This window comes from Scyliorhinus canicula, chromosome 23, assembly GCF_902713615.1.
Source record: "Scyliorhinus canicula chromosome 23, sScyCan1.1, whole genome shotgun sequence".
NCBI classification, from domain to species: domain Eukaryota; kingdom Metazoa; phylum Chordata; class Chondrichthyes; order Carcharhiniformes; family Scyliorhinidae; genus Scyliorhinus; species Scyliorhinus canicula.
Window position 1 is genome coordinate 15073306 of NC_052168.1, and position 16452 is coordinate 15089757.

The 16452-nt window shown below is 52.1% G+C and overlaps 1 protein-coding gene across 1 annotated transcript in view; it reads left to right on the forward strand.

Moving 5' to 3' along the window:
- il2rb (interleukin 2 receptor, beta) overlaps positions 1 to 16452 on the forward strand; it is a 36895-nt gene that overhangs the window by 10683 nt on the left and 9760 nt on the right. Inside the window, exons 3-7 of the mRNA XM_038783787.1 lie at positions 4565 to 4749; positions 8735 to 8880; positions 10733 to 10928; positions 12321 to 12405; positions 15895 to 15985. Of these exons, the coding sequence (XP_038639715.1) occupies positions 4565 to 4749; positions 8735 to 8880; positions 10733 to 10928; positions 12321 to 12405; positions 15895 to 15985 (703 nt within the window). The remainder of the gene's footprint in view (positions 1 to 4564; positions 4750 to 8734; positions 8881 to 10732; positions 10929 to 12320; positions 12406 to 15894; positions 15986 to 16452) is intronic.

Here is a 16452-nt window from a genome sequence, read left to right on the forward strand (position 1 = left end):
TGGGACCCTGGCGCTGTGAAGCAGCAGTGCTCACCACTGTGCCCCCCCCCCACCCCCCCAAATTGAAATTTTAAAAAATAAATAAATTTGGGATTGGAAGGTTGAGATTGTCGTAAGAACACGGTGGCACAGTAGCACAGTGGTTAGCACTGTTGCTTCACAGCATCAGGGATCTGGGGCGTGATTCTCCGACCCCCACGCCGGGTGGGAGAATCGCGAGAGTGCCGGGCGATTCCGCCACGCCGCCCTGGCACCCGCATGCGATTCTCCCACCGCCCCCCCCCCAAATCGGCGTGCCGCGTTTCACGACAGGCCGCTCGGAGAATCGCCGCTCGCCGTTTCTAACAGGCGAGCGGCGATTCTCCGGCCCGAAGGGGATGAGCAGCCTGCCCAATCCGACGGGTTCACGCGTCGGCGCGAACAACACCTGGTCGCTGCCGGCGTGAACATCGCACAAATGCTGCGTGTGCGGCCTGTGGGGGGGGAGGGAGGATCGAGCACCAGGGGGGTGCTCAGTAAGGATCTGGCCCACGATCGGTGCCCTCCGATCGGCGGGCCGGTGTCTCTACAGGACGCGCTCGTTTCCTCTGCCGCCCCGCAAGATCAATCCTCCATGTCTTGCGGGGCGCCCGCCGAGGAGGGCGGCAACCGCGCATGCGCGGGTGATGTCATTTAAGCGGCCGTCGGCCGCGTCATTTACGCGGTGCCGCTTGGACGCAGTGCCAAGGCCCGGCGCGCGTAATTGACGTGGCACTGCTCCTAGCCCCCTGGGGGTGGGAGAATAGGGGGCGAGGAGTGGCCTCCGACGCCGGTTTTCACTCCAGCGTCAGCACTTTGTCTCCCGTTGGGAGAATTTTGCCCCTGGGCTTGATTCCTGGCTTGGGTCACTGCCTGTGCGGAGTCTGCACGTCCTCCCCGTGTCTGCGTGGGTTTCCTCCGGGTGCTCCGGTTTCCTCCCACAAGTCCCGAAAGACGTGCTTGTTAGGTGAATTGGACTTTCTGAATTCTCCCTCGGTGTACCCGAACAGGCGCCGGAATGTGGCGAATAGGGGCTTTTCACAGTAACTTCATTGCAGTGTTAATGTAACCCTACAGGGGCTGGTTTAGCTCACAGGGCTAATCGCAGGCTTTTAAAGCAGGCCAGCAGCATGGTTCGATTCCTGTACCAGCCTCCCTGGACAGGCGCCGGAATGTGGCGACTAGGGGCTTTTCACAGTAACTTCATTGAAGCCTACTCGTGACAATAAGCGATTTTCATTTCATTTTCATAATAAAAACAATGATCAAAAAATCATCTCATTCACTAATGCCCTTTAGGGAAGGAAATCTGCCGTCCTTACCCGGTCTGGCCTACATATGGCTCCAGATCCACAGCAATGTAGTTGACTCTTAAATGCCCCTCCGATGGCAATTAGGGATGGGCAATAATTGCTGGCGACACCCACACCCATGAAGAAACAGCTCCGGTTGGCTAAAAGGGGGGGGGGGAGGCACACTAAAGGCAACAAGGAGAACACTGCCTTGAGAGTGTAGCAGAGGCCGATTTCATCAATGCTTTGAACAGAGGGATGGGATAAAAATCTGAGGGGGAAAGGATTTGCAGGGTCACGGAGAGAAGGCAGGGGAGGGGGAGGCTGGGTGAGAGTAGTTCATACGTGGCGGGGGGGGAGCATGACGGGCCAAGTGGCCTCCTCCTGTGATTCAATGCTTCGTTCGTGAGGTGCTCAAAAGCTCATTGCACCAAAAGGTTCACTGCCGTGTAAAACAGCGCATGTTTTTGTTTCGAGAGGCACGCCATATCTTCATGCATAAATATGGGGGGGGGGGGGGTGGTGACATGACCTGGGTGTCTACCTCCAGCCACACACGACATAGATAAACACCACTGACGGCTTGAGGTGCTAAGTCTCGTTGCATTTCTCAAGACGCGATCGTAAATAAATTTTAAGCCTCGCTCGTCTATTTACCTGCTCAAAACTGTGAAGCCACTTCCTGACTTAATAAAACAACAAACTGTTCTGAGCCAAAAGGTCGTTCAAAACCTCCACAAAGCTGCCTTTGGCTAAAGGCCAAAGAAAAATCATTGGTTACGCTTTGAATAGAACCTGGTTGACGCATTAGCGTGACCAAGATTAAAATTGGCATTAAAACAACAACAACTTGCAATCAGGTAGTGCCTTCGACGTGGAAATCTCTCGAGATACTTCACAAAAAAGATTATCAAACAAAATTTGATGCCAAGCTCCGAGGAAGATTTGTTGTCCTTCCAACGTTCCCCGGACGAGTGGTGCACAAGACGGGCGTTGTCCGTTTCCATCGCGAGGTTTTTCACGGAACAGGTTGCTAGCCGCTAGAATGTCGCCAGAGGGTTGGGTGGGTGGGGGGGGGGGGGGGTGGGGGGGGGGGGGTGGGGGGGGCGGCACTCCGCATCAAGCGTGGTCTCTCCCACTCTTACCGCCAACCATTGGCGTGTTTGGAAGGATTTTGCAGCTTGACAGACTCAACCTGGTTGCCGGGTTCCTTGGCCATCGACTCCTGGGGTGGGACGTGAGCCCAGAGTTCCTGGGCCAGAGGCAGGGATGCTACCCCCCCGCCCCACTAGGCCTCCCGCCAAAGACGAACAGGTAGGCTTTAAGCGCTGCCCTAAAGGAGGAAAGATATAGGGGGAGTGAATTCCAGGGCTTAGGGAGTAGATAACTGATGGCAGGGCGACTAATTGGTGTTGCAATGCAAGGAAGGTCTAAAGGCTTGAATTAGAAGAACACGGGTATCTTAGAATCATAGAATTCCTACAGTGCGGAAGGAGGCCATTCAGCCCATCGAGTTTGCACTGACTCTCTGAAAGAGCACCCATCCAGTCGCCCTCTCCCGTAACCCAACCTAACCTGCACATCTTTGGACACCAAGGGCAATTTAGCACGGCCAATCCACCTAACTGGCGCACTTTTGGACTATGGGAGGAAACCGGAGCACCCGGAGGAAACCCACGCCGACACGGGGAGAACGTAGAAACTCCACACCGAAATCACCCAAGGCCAGAATTGAACCCGGGTCCCTGGCGCTGTGAGGCAGCAATGCTGACCAATGTGTTGCCCACACGTAAATAGCAGAGGAGGGTTGGAGGGTTGGAGGACTACAGAAAGTTACAAAGGAGGGGAGGGTTGAGCCCATGTGGGGATTTGAAGACGAGGAGCAGGCCACTAAGCACAGGGGCGATGGGGAAATTGGGCCTAGTACAACCTCAAATACAGGCCGCAGAGGTTTGGATGAGCTTCGTTTTATGTAGGGTGGAAGCTGGGAAGCTATCAGGAGAGCACGAGGTTGAAGTTACGCGCATGGGTGAGTGTTTCAGATGAGCTGGGGTTGATGAGGATGAAAAGAGCAAGCGATGGATGAACACCAGGGTGAGGTTTATACATAGATTTATCCTGTTGGCTCAGGAGAGAGATGGATGCACTCAGCTGGTGTTTTGAGCCAATGCGGAAGCCCCTACACATGCACATTTCCTGGCGTTGCCAATATTTGTGGATGGACAATGGGGCACCCACTCAAGCATACATGGGTGCCTACTGCTGGGGGCACAGTTCGACTTGATCGTCCCCTCTGGCCGAATAGTTGGGTGACCGATGAACCTTGCCTTACCTCCGTGAGGTGAATTCATGTCACCCTGGCGTTTATGTGCCATGCAGCAGAACATTGAGGACCTCCAGTGTTCCGATGACTTGCAGTAGCTGGCACATGTATCGTCCATCTGGAAAAGCACCGATCCTATTCATCAGGCCCGAGGAGCCGCAACCTGAAATGAAGATTAGCTTTGAGGCCAACTTCAAATCATTCAGCGCACAAGGAGGCCATTCACCCCACCATGGCGGTACTAACTCTTTATAGGAGTAATCCAATTAGCCCCGCTCCCTTGGTCTTCTCCCCATGCCTCTGCAAGTCAACATCCTTCACGTCTAAACCCTTTTGAAATCGTCCACCGCTCTTGCAGGTAACGCGTGCCAGGTCATGGGAATCCACTGCCTGGGGAAATAACGCTTCCTAGTGTCACGCTCTGGTCCTTTTACCGTTGATCTTAAGTTTGTATCCCCCTGGTTACTGACCCGACTGCCAGCAGAGGTAATGGCCGGGATTCTCCATTTCGAGTCCCGCCCCACCCCACGACCGCTCCAGGCGAGGGCGGAGAATTTTCCGCTCAGTCGAAACCGGAGAATCCCGCTGCCGTGAACTGACAGAGAATCCCGCCCGATATTTCCCGATCCTCCCTAATTTGGAACACCTCCATTTAAATTTCCCCCCCCGAGCTTCTCTGCCAGAGGTGCAGCCGCCCCCGTCTCTCTGCCCGACCGAAGTCCGTTCTTTCGAGGTGCCCCCCCCCCCCCCCCCCCCCCCCCCCCCCCCCGCGTTTGCCCGCCCACCCTCAGCGGGGGGGGGGGGGGGGGGGCAGCATGGAAAGACCCATCCAAGGACCTGGGCCAGTTCGAAAGGACAATTGCAGTTTTTTGGTGTTTGATTTCTTTTTTTCCCCCGCTCTTACCTTCTTAAACCCTTTTGTGTCTTGTAGTTATGGCTTTACCACAACCTGCCGCCCGAGGGGTGAATCGTGGTCAAATAGACAAGACAGAAGGTGCAACCTCAGCATTCCTTTCTTTGCTGCTGCACAGATCTTCAACGTAACTCTGACATGCCCACGGCTGAATGGCCCAATTCAAGTTGCGAGGATTCTAGATTTTAAACCAATGCACAACAGTAGGTGGAATTCAGCTTTCTATTCTAACAATGCATTCTCTTCTTACAAAACACGCCAACTAGGCCGTATACGATATGTTTACAATATGTATGCTGGCTGGCATGAGGTTGGCACTGTCAGGGTGCCATGGATGGTGCTGCCAGGGTGCCAGGTTGGCACTGCCAGGGTGCCAGGTTGGCACTGTCATGGTGGCAGGTTGGCACTGCCAGGGTGCCAGGTTGGCACTGCCAGGGTGACAGGTTGGCACTGTCAGGGTGCCATGGATGGTGCTGCCAGGGTGCCAGGTTGGCACTGTCATGGTGGCAGGTTGGCGCTGCCAGGGTGCCAGGTTGGCACTGTCATGGTGGCAGGTTGGCGCTGCCAGGGTGCCAGGTTGGCACTGCCAGGGTGGCAGGTTGGCATACCAGGGTGGCAGGTTGGCACTGCCAGGGTGCCAGGTTGGCACTGCCAGGGTGGCAGGTTGGCACTGCCAGGGTGGCAGGTTGGCATGCCAGGGTGGCATGTTGGCACTGTCAGGGTGCCAGGTTGGCACTGCCAGGGTGCGGCCCTGCCCAAAGGCCGACCACCCAGGGACCTCCGATCACCTGGGATGTCCCCCCACCCCCTCCCCCACCCCGCCAAATACCGTTCCATCTGTGGGGACCAGCGCTAAACGGTTCCCAGCTGGGGCCCCCTCAGCAAGGCCGGTAGATGCCACGTGGCCGTACCATCCAAGTTTTTAAACTCCCTTAATCGTGCAAGACTGGGTCCTGCCCACTGTGGGCGGGATCCAGGTCACGGCTCCGGGTTAGATCTCTCACGAGACGTAATGGCCGTCGGGAAGCCCAACGGAAGCCTCTCCCAGGATCTACCGGCCGCGTCCCGCTCCGATTCCAGCAGCCGCTGAATCCCGCCCTATGCTTCAACAAGACCATCTCTCAATAATCTAAGTTCCAGTGGGTAGAGGCCCAGCCTTTCCTCGTAAAACGGCACCTTCATCCCAGAAATCAGCCGAGTGAATATCCTCTGAACTGCCACCAACCCAATCACCCCTCTGTTAGCGTGGCCCCTTTGAGGAGCAAACCTCGAGCACTGAAGGAGACTGTCACTGTGCACAGCGCTCCAGGGTCCCGTCTCACCAATGCCCTGTACAGTTGGAGCAAGACGTCCTGACGTTTACCCCTTGCAATAAAGGCCGAAACTCCGTTTGCTTTCCTAATCGCTTGCTGTACCTGCAGTCTAGCGCTTTGTGATCTATGTACCGGGACACCCAGATCCCTCTGCACCGCAGCATTCTCACCATTTTAAATAACATTGGCCAGGATTTTCCAGCGGGAGTGACAGGGAAAATTTGGATGGCCGTTGACTTCTCCAAATTCTCCGTTCCGCCTGTAACATCCCGCTCGGGACGTACGGGGTGGGAATGATGATCTCGCCCCCGTGTTTCACGCGGAGAACGGGCTCCCCCCTGAGGGGGGGGGGGAACTCCATTTAGCAATGTATAAAAGGTCGGCCAGTAAGGCGCCGACCAGAGAGAGGGACCCGGTAGGGATCTACCAGGACGTGTATATACCGTTATTGTAAATAAATCAAAGTTCTTTATTTTGTTGGGTGTGGACTCTCTGTGTCCTTATTAAACTGTCCATGCCGATGCCCTCCGATGTGGTAACAGAAACCCCCCCCCATTACTTAATAATAGAACTCTCTAATTTGAAAGGTTGCAGGTTCTAATCCCACTTGATGGGCTTGAGAGCACAATCGATGCTGACACTCTCATTCGCTAGCGCCTGAGGGGTCTCTGGGTGGATGTAAGAGATTCCACGGCATTACTTTGAAGTGGAGCAAGGGAACTCCTTCCCTGTCCCGGAATCCAGGCCAATATTTATCACTTAATCAACATCATAAAGACTCGGATCACATGGTTGTTATCACATTGCTGTCTGGGGGAGCTTGCTGTGTACAAATGCCATGCTTCCTACATTACGACAGTGACTCCAGTTCCAAAGTACTTCATTGGCTGCCAAATACCTTTTTGTTGTCGCGAGGATGGGAAAGGTACTATATGAATGCACTTCCTTCCCTACACTGAGTCATCTGAATGGACCATCGTTCGTGATTTATATTAGTGGGTTTCAGATTCCCATGTTGGCCCATCGTGTCTGCACCGACACTCTGAAAGAGCACCTTCCCTAAGCCCACTCCCCACCCCATACCCTAACCCTTTGGACACTAAGGGGAATTTATCATGGCCAATCCATCTACCCTGCACATCTTTGGACTGTGGGAGAAATCCGGAGCACCCGGAGGAAACCCACATACACACACACACACGGGGAGGATGTGCAGACTCCGCCCAGACGGTGACCCAAGCCGGGAATCGAACCTGGGACCCTGGAGCTGTGAAGCAACTGTGCTAACCACTATGCTACCGTGCTGTCACCTAACCCGGGTCCCCGGGGCGCTAACTGCTTGCCCTCTCCCCTTCTCGTTCCTCGTGTCTTTTTACATCTTTCTTTTTCGAATGTTTAACCAATTCCTTTCCAGGGGCTGGTTTAGCTCACTGGGCTAAATCGCTGGCTTTTAAAGCAGGCCAGCAGCACGGTTCGATTCCCGTACCAGCCTCCCCGGACAGGCGCCGGAATGTGGCGACTAGGGGCTTTTCACAGTAACTTCATTGAAGCCGACTCGTGACAATAAGTGCTTTTCATTTCATTTTCATTTTCATTTCAAATTCAATCTTTTAACTTAACCTTTTGTAATAGTTTGCGACTGATTCCCCCTCATTCCCAGTGCACCAACTGGTGGAAAAGATTTGTCACCCTTTACCAACTCAAAGCCATTCAGAATTAGAAGCTCTTAACCTCTGCGCTCCAGCGAGAGAAAAAGCCCCAGGTTTTCAGAATGATGCGCCGTGTTCTGACTCCGGCTTAACCACCATCAGGTACAACCTCAACATAATTTCCTTGCTTTCACCTTCAATGCAACAGCATTGAGAAAAACTGAAACCCTGTTGACTTTTGAAATGCCATTTTCTACCAAATAGTGCTATTTTCAAAGATCCACGTGTCGACGAATTCATAGATTTCTCTCTGCTCCCCCACTCTGTTCCTCTTGCCCAATTGGACTCCCTCTTTTTCACAGATACTGGACTAGTAATCCAGAGGCAAGGGCTAATGATCTTGATATTGAATTGATTGAACATCTGGAATTAAGCTCTAGTCTTGGTAAAGGTGACCATCCCTCCACATCCCCTCCCCCCCCCCCAACCCCCACCAATATCAAGTTTGGAACTTGCTTTGTCAAACCGCCTCAGATTACCTCAACAGATTGCCTCAAAGATTGCCTCATGAAGTGGCCTCCAAAAGAATGGCCTCAAAAAACCACCTCCAAAAAAAGCCTCAGAAATGACCTCAAATTGCCTCAAAGAATAGAATCATGGAATTTACAGTGCAGAAGGAGGCCATTCGGCCCATCAAGTCTGCACCAGCCCTTGGAAAGGGCACCCTACCCAAGCCCACACCTCCACCCTCCCCGTAGCCCCACCCAACCTTTTTGGACACTAAGGGCAATTTAGCGTGGCCAAACCACCTAACCTGCTCATCTTTGGACTGTGGGAGGAAACCGGAGCACCCGGAGGAAACCCACGCAGACACGGGGGAGAACGTGCAGACCCCGCACAGACGGTGACCCAAGCCGGGAATCGAAACCTGGGACCCTGGAGCTGTGAAGCGACTGTGCTAATCACTAGTCTACCGATTGCTGAGATGACATCCAAACATTGCCTCAGCTTCCACGACTGGACTTTCTTATCCACCCTTTCAGTCTTCCTGCTATGAATTTTTTACCTGATCCCAAGTGGCGAGGGCGGTCGTGTGCCCCAGGCTTTTACCTGGCAGGGGCTAGGCCGAAGCCTGTGGTGCTCCCTGTCAGCCTGTCATTTATTCACAAAGTGAAATCGGATTTCCTGAAAAGTGTGCGTCTGATGTTCTTTGTCCTTCCTTGTAGTCAAGCTGAAGCCGCCCTACAACTTGACGGTCGTCAATAATTCCAGAATCAGGACAGATTTTATTTGGCTGACGCGCCATGAGGAGGACCTTGCAGACAAACTGCAATTTGAAATGAGATACAAAACTGAGGATGACCAGTGGAAAGTAAGTCAATTTTGTTAACGGTATCTGAATCGGTGCAGGAGCGGAGCCAGTTTTGCTGTCATGGAAGTCTACGAATCCTGCCCTGGCGTCTCAGGAAGGGAGGATCCCGCCCATGTGATTTAAGCAAGCTGAAGGTGCAATACAGTGGATTGCTCGCGGTGTGTGGAGGATACAGGTTTTGTGAACATAACAAATAGGAGCAGGAATAAGTCATTTGGCCCATCAACCCTGTGTACAACCCTTTTGGGTGGGAGCAGGGTGGGTGGGGCAGAGAGGGTCATGTGGACCAAGTTAAGTTAACTATAAGAACGCTTACCATCGATACAATGGTGCAATATCCACCCCAGTCACAAAACTGGGCAGCACGGTAGCATTGTGGATAGCACAATCGCTTCACAGCTCCAGGGTCCCAGGTTCGATTCCGGCTTGGGTCACTGTCTGTGCGGAGTCTGTATCCTCCCCGTGTGTGCGTGGGTTTCCTCCGGGTGCTCCGGTTTCCTCCCACAGTCCAAAGATGTGCCGGTTAGGTGGATTGGCCATGCTAAATTGCCCTTAGTGTTGGGTGGGGTTACTGGGGTGTGGGGATAGGGTGGAGGTGTTGACCTTGTTGATCTTTCTAAGAGCCGGTGCAGACTCGATGGGCCGAATGGCCTCCTCCTGCACTGTAAATTCTATGAAAACAGTCTTGTTCCCTCTTTGAAGGCATGAGGGATGCAAATGCTTCCAAATTTAAATCATATGATGTGGTTATCTTTTGGCCTTCAGCAATGGGATTTTAAAACACATTCCGTAAGATCATCGGTAATCCGATTGTAACTTCTGATTTCCGATATCTGCAAAATCGGGTGGAGACAGAGAACATTCCCATACCCCTCCCAGTATTCTTTAGTGATAGAACACAGCTTATCGTTCAGCAGCCCACTAGGCCTTACAGTGGCGCAGTGGTATTTTCGCTGGACCAATAACCCAGAGACCCAGTGTGCTGCTCTGGGGACCCGGGTTCGAATCCCACCACGGCAGATAGTGAAATTTGAATTCAATTAAATAATCTGGAATTAAAAGTCTAAAGTTGACCATGAAACCATTGTCGATTGTTGTTAAAACCCATCTGGTTCACTAATGTCCTTTAGGGATGGAAATTTGGGCAGCACGGTGGTGCAGTGGTTAGCACTGCTGCCTCACAGCGCCAGGGACCAGGGTTCGATTCCGACCTCGGGTGACTGTCTATGCAAAGTCTACACATTCTCCCCGTGTCTGCGTGAATTTCCTCCGGGTGCTCCGGTCTCCTCCCACTGTCCAAAGATGTGCACGTTAAGGTGGATTGGCAGTGCTAAATTGCCCCTTAGTGTCCAGGGATGTGTAGGTTAGATTAAGGGGTTAGGGCAGCATGGTGGCACAGTGGTTAGCACTCCTGCCTCATGGCGCCGAGGTCCCAGGTTCGATCCCGGCTCTGGGTCACTGTCCATGTGGAGATTGCACTTTCTCCCCTGTGTTTGCGTAGGTTACGCCCCCACAACCCAAAAGATGTGCAGGCTAGGTGGATTGGCCATGCTAACTTGCCCCTTAATTGGAAAAAAATGAATTGGGTACTCTAAATGTATTTTAAAAAAAGGTTACGTTACATTATTGGAATGGGGCGGGGAAGTGCTGTTTTTTCAGAGGGTCGGTGCAGACTCAATGGGCCGAATGGCCTCCTTATGCAATGTATGGATTCTATGTTGACTCTTAAATACCCTCAGGGATGGGCAATAAATGTTGGTATGGCCACATACCATGAGCGAATCAAAAAATGTCTCAGTGGTTAGCTGCAGCCAGCGGAGAGTGACTAACACGCCACACTTTCATTTTCTAGAGCGCCAAGAAATTTCCGATTATGCAACACGAACGAAGGGTGTCGATCGATTCGGCTAATTTAAGGCCCGAGCGCATCTACAAGGCGGAAATCCGCGTTAAAATCAGCGATGACCCCCCGATATACTCCTGGAGCACGTGGAGCGAATGGAGTCACCCGGTGAAATGGAAATCAGAAGTACCCTCTCCCTCTGTTGGTAAAGACTAGATTCCACCGTAGATTCTGTAACGTGGCAATGATAATGTCGGGCGCGTGCTACTGATATTCAAACGACCAAATCTTGTTGGAACATTTCCAGTGCATTCATAAAATGTTATTAGAATTTCCAAGCTCAGCCAGAGTCCAGGTCTAACCCTCCAGTGACAAGGGTTTCAAATCCCATCGTAGCTGGGAGAATTTAAACTCAATTGATCAGTAAATCTGGAAACGAAAAAAAGAGTCACATGAGCAGGGTTCACAAAAGTTTGGAATTTCCACCTGGGTCGCTAATGTACTTTAGGGAAGGAAATTTGCCTTCCTTACCTGGTCCGGCCTACAAGTGGCTCCAGATCCACAGCAAGTTGGCTCTTAGCCACCCTCTGCAATGGTCTAACAAGCCACGCAAATCGAGGGCAAATAGGCCAACAAATGCCAGCCTCGCCGGCAATTCCCACATCCCGGGAAAGGGCAGCCTCTCAAGAGGGAACGGCGCAAGCTGTTGCTCTCAGGCCCACATGTCGGTCCTTGGCCTGCTGCAAATCTCCAGTGAAGCCCAGAGCAAGCTGGAGGAGCAGCATCACATCCTCTGGTCGGGCACATTGCTGCCTCGGGCGCTCGATGTCAAGTCCGGCAACTTGAGATTCTGACCATTTTCCTCCATTTAAACCTCCCCTTTCCTATTTGTTTTTTCAGTATCCCATACGTGTATTGTCTCAATGCGACACCCCCCCTCCCTCCCCCCCTCCCTCCCCCCCTCTCTCCCCCCCTCCCCCCCTCCCCCTCCCCCCCTCCCCCCCCCCCCCCCCCCCCCTCACACCAGGCCATCTGTCTCCTATTCTTAAAGTTGCTACTTTTTGTCGCAGTTTCTACAGCTCTAGCGCAGTTCTGATGAAGAGCCAAAGGACTCGAACCGTTGACTCGGTTTCTCTCCCAATAGATGCTGGCAGACGTGTTGAGCTTTTCCAATCATAGAATGGTTACAGCACAGAAAGAGGCCACTCAGCTCACCATGTCTGACACGTGCTCACAGATTGACCCCCCCAACCTCCCGCTCTGACAATCGGCCTGTATTGGTGGCTCAAATCTTTTCTTTTTCTTTCTTTTTTTTATAAATTTAGTGTACCCAATTATTTTTTTCCAATTAAGGGGCAATTTAGCATGGCCAATCCACCTATCCCTGCACATCTTTGGGTTGTGGGGGTGAAACCCACGCGCACACACGGGGAAGAATATGCAAACTCCACACGGGTATCGGGTGGATACGTTAGGCTTGAGTAGGGTGATCATTGCTCGGCACAACATTGAGGGCTGAAGGGCCTGTTCTGTGCTGTACTGTTCTATGTTCTATGTTCTACTTGTTAATCCACCTGCTTTCTCAATTTCTTTCCAGATGTATTTAGACCCATCCTGGTTAGCTCTCTTTTGTTTGCTGTAATCCTGGTCGCAGTTGGCATCCGACAGTTCACCATCCAGAGGTAAGAGCCACAGAACCCCCTCCAGTGCAGAAGGAAGCCATTCAGCCCATCGACCCTCCGAAAGAGCATCCGATCTAGGCCCGCTCCCCCGTCCCATGCCTGTAACCCCACATAAACCTGCACATCTTTGGATGCGAAGGGGCGATTGTAGCACGGCCAATCCACCGAACCTGTACGTCTTTGGGCTGTGGGAGGAAACCGGAGCACCCGGAGGAAACCCACGCATACACGGGGGGCCGGGGGGGGGGACGTGCAAACTCCGCACAGGCAGTCACCCGAGGCCGGAATCGAACCTGCGTCCCTGGCGCCGTGAGGCAGTAGTGCCGCCCTCAATGTTTATAACTAACTTCCCATTTGGCAGCGGAAAACCAGAACCCAGCGCGGGCTGAAGAGTCAACGTTTTGAGGCAAATTCCAGTTCAAGGAAATAATACTTTAAATACTCTCCACGGAAAAACAGGCCAAATCGCTGGCTTGTAATGCAGAACAATGCCAGCAGCGCGGGTTCAATTCCCGTACCGGCCTCCCCGAACAGGCACCGGAATGTGGCGACTAGGGGCTTTTCCCGTACCAGCCTCCCCGGACAGGAGCCGGAATGTGGCGACTAGGGGCTTTTCCCGTACCAGCCTCCCCGGACAGGCGCCGGAATGTGGCGACTAGGGGCTTTTCACAGTAACTTCATTGTAGCCTACTTGTGACAATAAGCGATTTTCATTTCATTTCACAGTAACTTCATTGAAGCCTACTCGTGACAATAAGCGATTATTATTATTATCTGCCCGAAGTCTGGAATGTTTTTAGCTATGTCCGTGAATTCCACGGGTTAAGTTCCCTCTTTACCATTTACCACCGGGCCGTCAACTCTTCCTTCCTTCGCGGGTGCCGCTGAAGAACACAGAGGATGAAAACCTCGCCCCGTGATTGGCAGCCTGACTCATGTGTCCAGCAGCTAAGCTTCTAGGGGAGGAGAATGATCGCTTCATCCTAACCCACCCACCTCTTAGCATCCCGTGCTGCCATTGGTGGAAGCCGAGGTACCAATTGCCAAGCTGTCATTCTGTGCAGGATATTCCCACAGATCTCGGCGATTAACCTCACTTGAATCGTGTTGCCATGGTCACCGAATGGCGTGCAAGATCCCACCCTCGCCTTTTTTTCTCCCATAAGAGATAGTTGCTTGACTCCTGAGCTTAAACATCAACTGATCCTTCCTTTTAATTTACTTCATCACCTTGATAAAAAAGGAAATTATCCGCTCATGAGATGCGGCCTTCGCTGGCTAGGCCTTGAGAAGGTATTGGTGAACCGCCATCCTGAACCGCTGCAGTCCATTGGTGTAGGTAGACCCACAGTGCACTTAGGGTGGGAATTCCCAGATTATATTTCCAAATCGGGGGGGGGGGGGGTGACTGACTTGGAGGGCGACTTACAGGTGGCGGTGTTCCCTTGCATCCGTTGCCCTTGTCCTTCTAGGTGGTAGAGGCCGTGGGTCGAGGGAGCCTTGGTGAGCTTCTGCGGTGCCTGCTGCGGGTGGGACACACGGCTGCCACTGGCGGAGGGAGTAAATGTTTCAGGCGGTGGCTGGGGTGCTGATCAAGCGGCTGCTTTGGGGCTGGTGCCAAGCTCCTTGAGTCAACTATCATGTCCGGTTGCTGGGCCTTGGCCCTCGATCTAGATTTTGATGGAGGGAAGAAAAGAATAGTCTCAGGTTTGGAGTCCAGTATTGCCTCGCTTAAATTGACCGACCTCAGTTGAGTAGGCCTCACATATTGTCAATTAGACTTCTTTATGAGGCAAGGCAACAGGAGAACACTCAACACCGGGCGGTGGATAACGCAAGACCATTGGAATTCTTGTCCCTGCTTGTTGGGCAACAGTGTTGGTTGAACATTCTATGCAAAACTGATGGACCCGGTTCACCGCTTTCCCAACTCCCGCCCCCTTTTCACAGCCTGTTTATAGGCGACCAATCTGATCCCATCAGTTCTTTGCCACGTGGGGTTAGGTTAAGGTTACCCCCAGTGGTTCAGACAGTGAAAACTGGCAGACGATCAGTGGTGACCAGTAACCTACCTCGTAGCGTAGAAAAATAAAGTTTTAAAAAAGCCTCTCAACCTATAATAATAATCTTTATTGTCACATGTAGGCTTACATGAACACTGCAATGAAGTTACTGTGAAAAGCCCCTAGTCCCCACATTCCGACGCCTGTTCGGGTGCACTGAGGGAGAATTCAGAATATCCAATTCATCTAAAAGCACGTCTTTTGGGACTTGTGGGAGGAATCCGGAGCACCCGGAGGAAACCCACGCAGACACGGGGAGAACCTGCAGACTCCGCACAGACAGTGACCCAGCGGGGAAATTGAACCTGGGACCCTGGTGCTGTGAAACCACAGTGCTAACCACTGTGCTACCATGCTGCCCCATTAATTCTAATCTTTCAGTCTAACTCAAGGACATTTATTAATATTATGTTCTGGGTCAGCCTAGGAATTGGCAACTGCTCAAAGACCAACATCACAAACTCACCATAGTTAACGACATATGCTTATATATTTTTATACTTTGCTATTTTCTCTTTTTATAAAGCACCTCTCTCTCTTTTTGTCTCTTTCCTTCTCTCCCTCTCCTTTGCTCTCTTCCTCTTCTCCATGAATCTCTCTCTCTCTCTCTTTCGTCCCCTTCTTTCCAGTGTCAGCTGCAGTTAAGTTGGGAGCTTTCTCGTTTCCGAGTCAAAAGGTCGTGGGTTCGTGTCCCATTCCCGGGGACGGGATTTTCCTGCCCTGCCCACCCCAAGAAGGGACATTCCCGCCCGAGGTCCGGCAAATTCTCCATCCCGGCCGTGACAATGTCACTGGCAGGTAGACGGGGCAGTAACATCACAGACATTACCCAGCCATTACCACCTTGCCGGGTGCAAATTGGTTGCCGTGTTTTTGACATTAAGTCAGTAAGCACAAGAGGTGTCCACTAAAGGTGCCATGTAAATGCAATTCGTTCTCATTTTAACCCTCTCTCCCTCTTATCCTTCTCTGTCTACAGGCCGGAATAGTCCGGCCATTCGCTGGCGGAGGGATTCTGAGGTCCCACCTCTTCCTGGAGTGGGAGCGGGCACGACGACTCCTGTTGGGAGCACCGATAAAATTCCAAGTGTATCCCTTCACCACTCACTTCCTCGATGCGATGCGCAGCTGCCGTGCGCTCCAGGATGTTTTTCTTCCCCCTCTGCTGCTTACCAGTCCGCCTGCCCCCTGGCATATTGCTGTTATCCCTGCCATCGTGGCATATCTGCCAACGGAACAGTTGGGATGACTGTTACCACACACCATTTCAGCGGCAGGTTTCGTTGACCCCGCCCCCCCCCCCACTCTTCCTGGAAAGTCTCTATCCACCCATTGAGGGCCCACAGATCCCGGTTTGAGAATCACGGCCTTACAATGCTACTCCTCTAAACGCAGTCCTAACCAAGAGGCTTGTTTGTTCCCCTAGGTCCAAAGTGAAGAAACTTCATTGGCTCTCGATACCAGACCCAGGAAAGTTCTTTTACGAGCTGAACTCAACTTATGGCGGTAATTTTCAGGTGAGTCAGAACTTTCAGCACAATGTCATCAGCCTATTTTCCTTCACAGGAATATAGAACATTCACAGCGCAAGAGTGGCCATTCAGCCCACCTTGTCCCTGCCAGCCAAATAAGAGCTATCCCGTCTAATCCCACTTTACGTAAACCCTGTAGGCTACGGTGCCCATCCAAGTGTTTTTTTTAATGTGATGAGGGTTTCTGCTTATGCCACCCTTTCAAGGAGACAGTGGCCTAGTGGCAATATCCCTAGATTAGTAGTTCGGAGGCCCAGGCTAATACTCTGATGGATATGGGTTCAAATCCCACCATGGCGGATGGCAAAACGTGATTTTAATGAGTAAAATATGGAATTAAAAGCTTGTCTCAGTAATGGTGACTGTGCAGTTGTTCTTTAAAAACCCGTCAGGTTCACTAGTGTTTTTTAGGGAAGGAAATCTGCCATTCTTAGAGGTTTGAATCAAGTATC